Source organism: Centrocercus urophasianus, unplaced genomic scaffold (genome assembly GCF_019232065.1).
Source record: "Centrocercus urophasianus isolate 14NV4802_14NV808 unplaced genomic scaffold, USGS_Curo_1.0 seq_1398, whole genome shotgun sequence".
NCBI classification, from domain to species: domain Eukaryota; kingdom Metazoa; phylum Chordata; class Aves; order Galliformes; family Phasianidae; genus Centrocercus; species Centrocercus urophasianus.
Window position 1 is genome coordinate 12,773 of NW_024884584.1, and position 9,909 is coordinate 22,681.

Sequence of the window (9,909 nt, forward strand, 5' to 3'; positions counted from 1 at the left end):
GCATCCCAGCCCACCCCAGCCGTGCTATCAGCCAGCAGCCCAAGCAAGCTGTGCCCAGCCTCCTGCCAGCCGAGGTGACCCACAAGGTCCCAATGTGGCCTCTTCCTTCTTTTTAAACTTGCCTTCTGTAAGTTTGGGACACAGGAAACGGGCGGATGAAAGAGACGGCATTTTTAGCTCGGGGTTTTATGTAATGACAAGGAGCTAAATCAGTGCTGCTCTCTGCATCACCACAGAGAGAAGTGTTTAAACAAAGCCCCAAGAAAGCTTGAGAGGAAAGAAAAACACTGAAGAAATCAAACCAACTTCAAAAAAGGATTTAAAAAAAAAAAAGTGAACAAACCCTCAGCTCATCCACCACCACTGCTCTTCCAGGGCTTTTTCCGCTTGTGATGAGCAGCTGGCAGAGGCCGAGCTGCACGGCTGGGGTCCTGGCACTCTGTGGTGATCACACTGCGCCCGCTGCTCTCGCTGGGTCCATCCCAGTGGCCCGGCCCTTCTCACGGCCTGCAGTTCAGCAGGACGACTCGTTCCGCCGGCAGATGTGGCAGGCTCTGCAGAGCAGGTGGTGGCCCAGCGGGTAGCACCCGTCCTCCGTCGGCTCCGGAGACAGCGGCGTCCCACAGCTCTGCAAGCAGCACATCCACCTGTAGGGCTTTCCTGCAGCCCTGCGCCGTGCTGCCTGCACGACACCGCGCTCTGCACCTCGCCACCAACCCATGCTCTGTGCCTGCCTCCAGCCCCATGTACTTCGCGAGGCACTGCGACATCACTTAGAGTTTCAGGGCCGTACCTCGCAGCGGTAGCAGCTCTCGTGGAAGCTCCGTCCCAGGCACTCGATCTTGTAGGTGTCCTCGTCAGGGATGATGGGGTGCTTGCAGGTACCACACACCGGGGCGAATTTCCTTGGTGGGATAAAATGGGGCTGACGTGAGACCCATGGGGTGACGGGGATCAGATGAACCCCCCTGCTGGTACCCCACCTGTAGAAGTCAGCCACGCAGTACACCTTGCCCTGCTCGTCCACCGCAAAGCTCTCAGCACCGATGGCCCGGCCGCAGGCAGCACAGGCGAAGCAGCCGGGGTGGAAGCCTTTGCCCAGGGCACGCACGATGCGCTCAGTGATCAGCCCCTGGCACTTGGCACATTTCTCCAGCGTGGCCTGCAGGCAGGGACATGACATGAGAGACACCACTGCTCCCTGAAAGCCAGTGCTCCCCAAGATGCCACCGCCCCCCGAATGCCATCATTCCCAAGGTGCCATCGCTCCCTGAAATGCCACCATCTCCAACATCCCCACACCTGGTAGCAGGCATCGCAGATGGGGCGGCCATCCCTCTGATAGTAGCGCTGGCCGGCCAGGCGTCGCTGGCAGGTCCGGCAGGTGAAGCAGTCAGCGTGGTACTGCTTCCGCATCGCCTCCACCGTCGGCTCCTGTGGGCCCACGGCTTTGTGGCAGAAGGCGCAGATGTCTGTGGGGAGGGAGCAGGGCAGGAGCTGCCTTGGTGGCCCACTGAGGGATCAGCACAGCCAGGTCCGTGTGCTTACCTCGGGAGCCGTTCCTCTCCCCGTGCCCATTTGCATCCTGCCACTGCAGCTTCTCTGCTTGTCCCTGGCAAACTTGGAGAGGCCTCAGTTCAGCAGGGAAGGCAAAAGGAGCCTGGCAAGCAGGAGGAAAACAAGCATTATATTCAAGCCCTTGAGGATGGGGAAACTGAGGCATGCTCATGGTTCTGACCTGCGCCGTGTCGGGTGCCGCAAGGTCCAGTTGCTGCAGAGCTGGAGCCAGTGCCTCCGCAGAGAGGGGCTGGGGCTCTTTGGAGAGGATGAGGGCCGGTGGGGATGAAGGCACTGCTGGGGAGCGAGGGCAGGATTCTGCAGCAAAAGCCAGGCAGAGTGCTGCCAGCCCCATCCCGAGCCCTCCCCTGCAATAGCGCCCCGACAGCTTGCGGCAACACTCCCCACCGACCAGCCCCAAAAGCAAACGCTGATAAGTGCTGGCTGACGGAGAGCAACCACCACCCTATCCGGGCAGCTGGATCCATCCTGCACTGGGTGTGGGGTTTAGGGAACGACCCTCAGAAAACACCCCCCCTCCACCGGCACCCACATCCTTTTGCAAAGTGCCTCCACGCCACCACAACTGTCCTCACACGCGGTGCCTCACAGCCACTCCTCACCTCCGTTGGGCAGCGCCGGGGTCGTCGGGGGGTGAGGGCTGCCCTCAGGGACAGCCGGTGACAGCCCTGCGTGGGGCTGCTCCCTGGGGGCCGCCTCCCTCCGTGGGGACGCCAGGGTGATGAAGACAGATGAAGTCATCCTCTTCTCTGCCTTCCTGGGCAGCATCGCAGAAACAGCAGAGGGGCTGGACGTGGGCTGGGGTTTCGGGGAAGAAAAAATAAGGAAAAAAAAAAAAAGAAGAAAGCAGAAAGGAATGTGCCAGCGCCCCAGCAGTGCGGTGTGCCTGTGGCTGCCGCTGTCCTTCAGCCTCAACCCGCCTCCTCTTCCCCTTCCTGGATAGGCAATAAGGAACGGGCATCCCCACCCCAGGTCACAGCTATAAACAGCCTCGTGCCTGGTGCGGTGAGGGCACCTGGAGAGCACCTGGCTGCGGGCAGCGTGCGCAGCCTCCCAAATCTCCCACTTTGTCCCAGGCATTCCTTACCAACCCCAGCCTTTTGCAAGCGTTGTAACCCTCTTTTATTCCTCTCTAACTGACCCCAGCTGGGATCAAACTGCGGGAGGCACCCACCTTGCCTGTGGAAAATGGGATTGTAAAGCACAGCGGCCGCCGCACAGGCAGGATGCGCCCGACCCTGGCTGACCCCAGTCGGGAAGGAAAAGGGCTGTGCTCAGCAATGGGAAAAGCAGCCAGGACCTGCTTCCTCCCTGCTTCCCCCTCCAAAACAGCTCTCGGGGACCCCCAGGCTCCATCCAGCGCTGCATCCATCCCTGCCGTGCTGCAGAACAATACCTGTGTGATGAGTTGCCTGGTCTCATGCAGCACTCCGTATTCAGCGCGGGGCAGCTCTGCTTCCCTAAATCCTGCTCACGGGCATCCCCACATCCTGTGCAGTGGGGAAATCGCTGTGGGACGGGCACACTGCTGACTTCAGCCTCTGACTCAAAGAAAAGGGAGGAAAAAGGAGAATCCGGAGTGGCTGCGCTCCCTCCCTCCCCGCCGGCGGAACCTAAACGGGTCCCGGCGCTGCCAGCCCTCGCCCTGCACGCAAACCTTCACCTGCTCCCCGCGGAAAATAAAGGGGAAAAAAAAAAATCAATCTGCAGGGCTAATGTGAACCATGTGCTCGGCGCATTCCTCTTTGTGCTGGGGCAGCCCAGCCGCCAGCGGCCCCATTGCTGCCCCACTGCCGCCCACCGGGGTGGCTGGAACTGGAGGGTGGCTAAAGCTGGAGGGTGGCAGCTCTGGGGTCTGCACTACGCTTTTCTTGGGGTGCCCGCACAACAGGACAGCACCTTCCTGTTTTGGGGTGGCTGTGGCTGTGCCGGGATGGGGCTGTGGTATCCTGTGAGAGACACCCCAAAATCATGGGTGCCAGAGGGGGGTGGGATCGATGGGGTGGAGGCTGCTTATGGGGCACCTCTCCCCCAATTGGGGTGGGAGAAGGCTCTCCTACACCCCCTCTCCCCCAGCAGATCCCGCACGCACCCCCCAGCTCTCGGAGGACGCTGTGGGGACTGCGGCGGTGGCCTCAGTGTCCCCTCCCCTACCTGGGACCCCCGTTCCCGTCCCTGGGGGCGGTTCTCGGTACCCTGTCCCATCCCAGGACAGTTCTCGGCCGCCTTCATCCCCCCCCTGTGCAGAGCCCCGTGTCCCACACTGGGGTGTCCCAGTCTCAGCGGGGATGTCCTCAATCCCGCACCTGGGGGTGTCTCCTCTCCCCTACCTGGGGAAAGCGTGGGGACTCTGCTCTGAAGGGGCGTTGCCAGCCAAGGGTGGCCCCGCAGCCCCGCAGCCCCGCGTCCCCCGGGGTGCCCGCAGTCCCGGTGTCTGTCCTGTCTCCTACCTGGGCTGCGCTGCGGGTCCCTCCGTGCGCTCCGCGGGCGCGCCCTGCCCGGCGCGGCGGGGGCAGCGGGGAGGCAGAGCCGCGGCATCACCGCCCCTTCCTCCCTCCCCTCCCTCCTCCTCCTCCCCCCTTCCTGCCCCACGGCCCGCCCCCCCCGGCAGGCGGCCCCATAGCCCCCACCAGCTGCCACAAACGCCCTCAGGGTTCTACCGTGTGCTTGAGGGTGTCCCATGCACCCCTAGGTTATTCCGTAACCCTACAGAGCTCCCACGACGTCCCACACCACCGCGATACCCCAAGTGCCCCATACACCCTCAGGATCCCCCCGCAGTCCCAAACACCCCAAGGTTCTCTGGCCAGCCCCATCCCCTCGCCTGCTGTACCCCCTTCCCCAAACCCTGCACCCATCGGCCTAGCACCGGGTGCCCTCCAGCACAGCAGAAAGGGTTTGGGGCTTGGGGACACCCCTCTTTGCCTCTGTTCCCCTTTGCAGCATGCACCCTCCCAGAAAGCTCTGCCCTGGCTGTCCCTGAGCCGGACCCCAATGCAACAGGACCCCAGCTCGCTCTGCCCAGGCATTGACTGGGAATAAAACACTTCTCATTTTCCATGATTTATGAAGTTCCAGAGGTCCCTCGGAGCACCTCAGTGGTGCAGCCTGGCAGCCCCTGAGGATGAGTGCATCCATCTGCATACCACATCCCGCAGCAGGACGAGGGAGGTGACCCCCAGCCCAATCACAACCATGGGGATGGGGGCCTCAAAAGCCAGGGGCTGTACAAGCATCCACATATCCAACGGGATGGGATCAGCACCTTCCAGGAGCCCCTTCCCCTGTGTTCCCGTGTCCCCACAGCGGCTGTCCAGCACAGCATGGAGGACTTAGGGAGCTGCTCCGAGTTCCTCATCCCTGCTTACACCTCAGGACGATCCTGACATCGGTCGATGCTGCGAGGAGAAATCCTAAGGGAAACAGAGCAGAGAGAAATGGAAAGGCGGGCAGCAGATCCTCACGGTGGCCTCGGGGCTGCACTGGGGGCACTGACCCGCTGCCGGCAAGCTTCCAGCAGGACGCCGGTGTGGAGCAGGCACCAGAGCTCTCCCAGCAGCGAGAGGAAGATGTGGAGTAGGTCTGTCCAGCGGCCCACGGTGAAGAGGAGGATGAAGAGGCCTCCCATGCGCACCAGCACCGTCTGGTAGGCTGCCTGCGTGCCCGTGCCTGACCGCTGCTCCTCTGTGGGGACACAGCGTCAGGGTGTGCAGGTGTGGACGGCGTGCTCTGCAGCCAGGCAGAGTGTGGAATTCATCCAACTTGGAGACATCCTGGCTGAGCCGTCCTCAAAACTTGGGCGACCCGAACGACATCACAGCCGAGTCATCCCCAGAATCTGAGGGACCCAAACAAACTGCCGGTTGGGTCATCCTCACAGTACTCAAGGTCCCCAGTGCAAAGCCACTGTGTGGGGAAATTTCCTCCTGGTTTTGATCCCCCAAGCTTTGGGGATGGGCCAGTGACCTTTTTGGGTCACCCCTAAAATCTTTGGGGATCTTTTTGCAAAGCCAACATTCGGAGAAACGTCATCCCGGTTGCGTCATCCTAAAAATTTGGGAGGAACAAAAATGACCTCCAGAACGTGTCACCTCCAGAACCCGGGGGATCCAAATGATGCCCCATTTGCAGACAGAAACGCGGGGCTACGACCTCGTGGTCGGGTCATCTCCACCTTCATAACATCTCCATCTCCAGAACTTGTTTTCCCCAAACGTTCCGTGTCCTTACAGCCCTTCGTCACCCTCTCACCTTGCATGTAAACGACGAGCAGCGTGTAGCAGATAGTGAGCGGCGTCCAGAAGCGGACGGCCTCCGCCGTCGAGAGGAAATCACGATTGATGAGCGCGACGGCGGCCAGGTCAGCCACGACGAAGGCGACAACCAGAGCCTTGCGCAGCAGCCGGGGCACGCCGTGCCCAGAGGTGAGCAGCAGCATGCAGACGCCGCAGTACCGCGCTCGGCTGTGCAGCTCATACAGCGTGCAGGTGTGTAGAGCCAAGCGGCGGGCGTGCACGGCCAGCAGCCCCGCCAGCCCCGCCGCCAGCACCAGGTTGCAGCTCCCATGGGGAGCTTCCTCCAGCAGGAAGCTGAGGCCGCAGGACATCCCGCAGCCCAGCGAGAACTGGCACAGCACGAGCAGCTGGATGCTGTGGGCGCCCTGCGGGAGCGGGACGGAGCCGTCAGGAGCTGCATCAGGAGGGGGTGCAAAGCAGCAAGGCGATGCGCCGTCGCAACACCACGTACCATGCAAAGCCACACACCACTGCCAAGCCATGCACCGCCGTGCCGCCATGCGCGCTTTCCTCCATGCTGCATCTCTTGTCCTCAGCATGGGTGTTGCAAAGCACCAACGCTATCATGCAAGCGTCAGGAGGACGCGTGACGCCCATCACCACACCTCGGTTTCCCTGTCCCCGCTCACCTTGCTGAGGGAGAGGAGCATGGAGATGGCGCGCAGGGAGAATTCCAGCACCACCAGCGCGGCCACGCGAGAGCCCACCAGCGCCAGGATGGCCGTCAGCACCAGCACGTGCAGCGGCTCCAGCACCAACCGCCGCGCCCCGAGGGCCACCCGCAGGTCCTGCCGCGCCGGGTCGCTGGGGACAGCGGGGTACAGCAGGACGGGGTCACCTCCCTGCCTGCAGCAACAGCTAGGGGTGCTGGATGGAGACCAAACGCAGACCCCGAAGGGGATCCCAAAAGCAGATCCCTCAAAAAGGAATACCCAAAGGGGGAACCCCAGAGTGGAAAACCAAGGGGTGGGGATCCAAAAAGGGGAGCATCCAAAATGGGGATCCCCAAACGAAGATAGCTAAAAGCTGATCCCAAAAAGCAGATGGCCAAGAGTAGACCCCCCAAAGGGGATCTTGAAAGAGGATTCCCAAAAGCACAGACCCCAAAAGGAGAAAGCCAAAGCGGATCCCCAAGAGGGGATCCCCAAAAGCAGATCCTCCATAAGAGGCTACCTGAAATGTGGATCCCAAAGGCGGATAACACAAAATTGGGTCTCCAAATGTGGATCCACCAAAACAGATACCCAAAATGTGCATTGCCCAGAGCTGGATCCGAAACGCAGTCAGCCAAATGCAGCCAACCCAGAAGCAGATCTCTAAATGTGGATAATCAAAAGCAGATCCCCAAGAGCAGATCTCCACAGCAAAGCCTTCCCAAAGCAGATCTCCAAACGCGGTGGATTCCAAAGGCAGATCCCCCAAAAGTGGATCCTCCCAAAACCAGACCCCCCAAAAAATGGATCCCCCAACACGGATCCCAAAATCAGATCCCGTGTGGATGCGGGGCGGGAGCTTACTTCAGGCACTGGATGTAGAGATAAACCCTCAGCAGGCTGCAGAGCACCGAGGTGGCGCAGGCCCCCACCAGCCCTGCAGGAAGAAGCAGTGCCGTGTCACCGTGTCTCCAGTGTCCCCAACATCCCCACGTCCCCGTGGCCTCACCTCGCAGCACTGCGTCCAGCAGCGCCCAGCCCCACGCCAGCCCCGGCCACGCGGGCAGCCAGGACCCCAGGGACAGCATCGCCACGCAGAGCAGCGCCAGGCCCAGCTCAAAGGTCTGCAGGCGGGGGCACGGGCTGGTAAATCATTGCCTGTGGCTGCACCTCTGGCCCCATAGGAGGGGACATTCAGGTGGCGGCGAGGCTCAGAACGCCGCAGCGTCCCCACGGCTTTGCCATCACCCCTCCTGGTCCCACTGCGCCCCAAAGACCCCCAGAGCTCCAGCAAAACAAAAAAAAATACATCCCTTTATTTGTATCCGTGGGGTCCTACGGCCCCGGGGGCGGCTGCGGCCTCACCATCCTCCTGAGCTCATCCCAGAAGAAAAGGCTGAGCACGGTGTGGGGGCCCAGGCGCAGGTAGACGGCGCCGATGCCCTTGTAGAGCCCCAGCAGCCCCTCCTTGCTGGAGATTTGCACAAAGCAGTCCAGGAAGCCGCGGTACAGCTTGCCCTGCGGAGAGACAGCCGGATGCAGCCCGGCTGAGCCGGGAAAGGACCCCAAATCCCAAGGCCACGCACTCACCGTGCCGTCAGCCTCCACGGGCTGGTTGTAGAGCCGAGTGCTGACCACGTCAAACGGCGTCATCGTCACCGCCACGGCCACGCCGCTCACCATGCCGCCCGCCAGCACCGCTGCCCAGCTGCCGTCCCCGAACCACTGCGGGGATCCACAGCCGTCAGCGGTGGCACCGCAGCACGGGGCTGAGGAGGGGCGCGGGGGTCACCTGGTGCTGGCAGACCCAGTCCTTGGCAGAGGCGAAGGTGGCGAGCTGTGCAGCCGAGCCCACCGCCACGCGTGGCACCGCGCCCGACACCCCACGCCACAGCCCTGCCACGCCGTGCTGCCGGTAGATGCTCCCGAAGGCGTCCGAGATGCTCTGCGGGGAGAAACGCTGGGTGAGCACATCCGTACCCCAACCCCCACACAACCTCGTCACTGTCACCCCAATGTCACCGCATCCCTCAGTGCCACGCAAGTTGTTTCCGAGCAGCCTGTGCTGATGATATTTATAGCACCCACCTGACAACGGCTTTAAATACTGCAGGACAAAATGGTGTCCCCTCTGCCAGCCCTACAACCGCTGCCTGCAGGGCCCGGTCCTTCTCACCTCGTGGTTGTGCTGGTGGCCCACGGCCATGGCTGACAGCGTCTGGGCCTGGAGGTGGGTCTTGACCTGCAGGGATGGACGACACTGGGTGACACCAGGTGACAGAACCCCCCTTTGCCCTGTGCATTCCCTCCATGGGCTTCAGCATCCCTTCCCAGCGTCACGAAAGCACCTTTTGGGGCCATCTGAGCCCTCCCGGAGATATGGGGCACCCAACTATGTGCCCCCCCAGACTCTGAACTCCCATTTTCCCCCCCTGCCCTGGGGCAAAGGGCCGCAGTGGCACCGCAGCGGCTCCGCCTCCGAGCACCCCAAGAGATGGAGAGACCCCAAAAAGGGAGAAATCCCGATTTTCTTGCAGTGGAGCTCTGGGCTCGGGAGGGGGCGAGCAGGAGGGCTGCGGCACGGCACGCACAACGCGCCCCTGTGCTCGGGGGGCAAAGCCGGGCGGGGACGGGGACGCGCAGCACGCAGAGCCGGGGGCTCCTCTCCCCCCCCCCGGGCCGCAGCACTCACCAGGTACGCGGGGCTGCCCACGAAGGCTCCCACCGCCCCGGCCACCGCCCCGGCCACCACGGTGCCCCCGGGCCACCCGGTCCAGCCGGCGTCCAGCGCGCAGGAGTAGCAATAGAAGCGGACGCCGTTCATCAGCCCCTGGTACAGCAGCCCCGCCGCCAGCCCCTTCTGCAGCCCCCGCAGCCCGTCGGCACGGCACACGGCTCCCACCGCCCGCAGCACGCCGCGGTACGGCCGGGGATAGGTGCCGGGAGCCCGCAGCTCGCCCTGCAGCTGCAGCCGCGTCTTAACCACCTCCAGCGGGTTGGTGAGCACGCAGGCCATGCAGCCGGCCGCGGCTCCCAGCACCAAATCGGCGGCCGGAGGAACCCCCCCCGCCGGGGGGCCGTTGGAGACGGGGGCCGCGGTTTGGGGGGGGTAGGGGAAATCGTGCAGCGCGGCGGCGGGGAAGGGCCCGAGGGCCCCGGTGCCCGCCGCCATGCAGCACCTGCACGCCCTGCCAGTAGCCCCGCGCTCCGCCTTCCTCGTCCTGCGGACACGAGGAGTTGGGGGGGGACGACGACTGAGCGCCGCCCAGCCCGCTGCCGACCCCGATTTGGGGGCGGGATGCGGAGCAAAGGTCAACGGCGCGTCTCTCCCCGCGTCCCATCCGGCGGCGGGGCGCCCTGCCGCAACGGGCCGCGGCGCCAAT

General features: G+C 63.2%; 3 protein-coding genes across 6 annotated transcripts; all 3 read right to left on the minus strand.

The window, feature by feature from the left end:
• Positions 1-170: 170 nt before the first annotated feature.
• FBLIM1 (filamin binding LIM protein 1) lies at positions 171-4,037 on the minus strand. Of its 3 annotated transcripts, none has more exons than XM_042813161.1 (8): positions 2,975-4,037; positions 2,181-2,376; positions 1,739-1,875; positions 1,549-1,660; positions 1,303-1,472; positions 984-1,162; positions 794-905; positions 171-628 (listed from the first exon to the last, which is right to left on the minus strand). In XM_042813161.1, the coding sequence occupies exons 2-8, from the start codon at positions 2,344-2,346 to the stop codon at positions 515-517; spliced, it is 990 nt and encodes a 329-aa protein (XP_042669095.1). In that variant the 5' UTR covers positions 2,347-2,376; positions 2,975-4,037; the 3' UTR covers positions 171-514. The 3 variants fall into 3 exon arrangements, with proteins under 3 accessions (XP_042669095.1, XP_042669097.1, XP_042669096.1); XM_042813163.1 differs by having other exon boundaries at positions 1,739-1,851; positions 2,975-4,036; XM_042813162.1 differs by having other exon boundaries at positions 1,739-1,854; positions 2,975-4,036.
• Positions 4,038-4,625: 588 nt separating this feature from the next.
• On the minus strand, positions 4,626-7,795 carry TMEM82 (transmembrane protein 82). 2 transcript variants are annotated; one of them, XM_042813166.1, is made up of 6 exons: positions 7,536-7,795; positions 7,391-7,463; positions 6,503-6,677; positions 5,830-6,238; positions 5,075-5,262; positions 4,626-4,991 (listed from the first exon to the last, which is right to left on the minus strand). In XM_042813166.1, exons 1-6 carry the CDS (start codon positions 7,612-7,614, stop codon positions 4,950-4,952), a joined length of 966 nt encoding a protein of 321 aa, XP_042669100.1. In that variant the 5' UTR covers positions 7,615-7,795; the 3' UTR covers positions 4,626-4,949. The 2 variants fall into 2 exon arrangements, with proteins under 2 accessions (XP_042669100.1, XP_042669101.1); XM_042813167.1 differs by lacking the exon at positions 4,626-4,991 and having other exon boundaries at positions 5,206-5,416; positions 7,536-7,730.
• Positions 7,796-7,812: 17 nt separating this feature from the next.
• SLC25A34 (solute carrier family 25 member 34) lies at positions 7,813-9,794 on the minus strand. The gene is made up of 5 exons (XM_042813165.1): positions 9,219-9,794; positions 8,703-8,768; positions 8,319-8,471; positions 8,117-8,251; positions 7,813-8,044 (listed from the first exon to the last, which is right to left on the minus strand). The coding sequence occupies exons 1-5, from the start codon at positions 9,696-9,698 to the stop codon at positions 7,862-7,864; spliced, it is 1,017 nt and encodes a 338-aa protein (XP_042669099.1). The 5' UTR covers positions 9,699-9,794; the 3' UTR covers positions 7,813-7,861.
• Between the last annotated feature and the right edge of the window lie 115 nt (positions 9,795-9,909).

Bases quoted from the DNA above. Each gene is read 5' to 3' on its own strand.
- SLC25A34 (XM_042813165.1), bottom strand. From the start codon at position 9,698: ATGGCGGCGGGCACCGGGGCCCTCGGGCCCTTCCCCGCCGCCGCGCTG. The intron at 8,769-9,218 runs GTGAGTGCTGCG...CCATCCCTGCAG, and splicing joins TGGGCAGCCCCGCGTACCTG to GTCAAGACCCACCTCCAGGC. The intron at 8,252-8,318 runs GTGACCCCCGCG...GGATCCCCGCAG, and splicing joins ACTGGGTCTGCCAGCACCAG to TGGTTCGGGGACGGCAGCTG.
- TMEM82 (XM_042813166.1), bottom strand. From the start codon at position 7,614: ATGCTGTCCCTGGGGTCCTGGCTGCCCGCGTGGCCGGGGCTGGCGTGG. The intron at 6,239-6,502 runs GTGAGCGGGGAC...CCGCTCCCGCAG, and splicing joins TGCTCCTCTCCCTCAGCAAG to GGCGCCCACAGCATCCAGCT. The intron at 5,263-5,829 runs GTGAGAGGGTGA...GTGTCCCCACAG, and splicing joins GCTCGTCGTTTACATGCAAG to AGGAGCAGCGGTCAGGCACG.
- FBLIM1 (XM_042813161.1), bottom strand. From the start codon at position 2,346: ATGCTGCCCAGGAAGGCAGAGAAGAGGATGACTTCATCTGTCTTCATC. The intron at 1,163-1,302 runs GTGTGGGGATGT...CCCTGCCTGCAG, and splicing joins TCTGCGATGCCTGCTACCAG to GCCACGCTGGAGAAATGTGC. The intron at 906-983 runs GTGGGGTACCAG...TATCCCACCAAG, and splicing joins TGCGTGGCTGACTTCTACAG to GAAATTCGCCCCGGTGTGTG.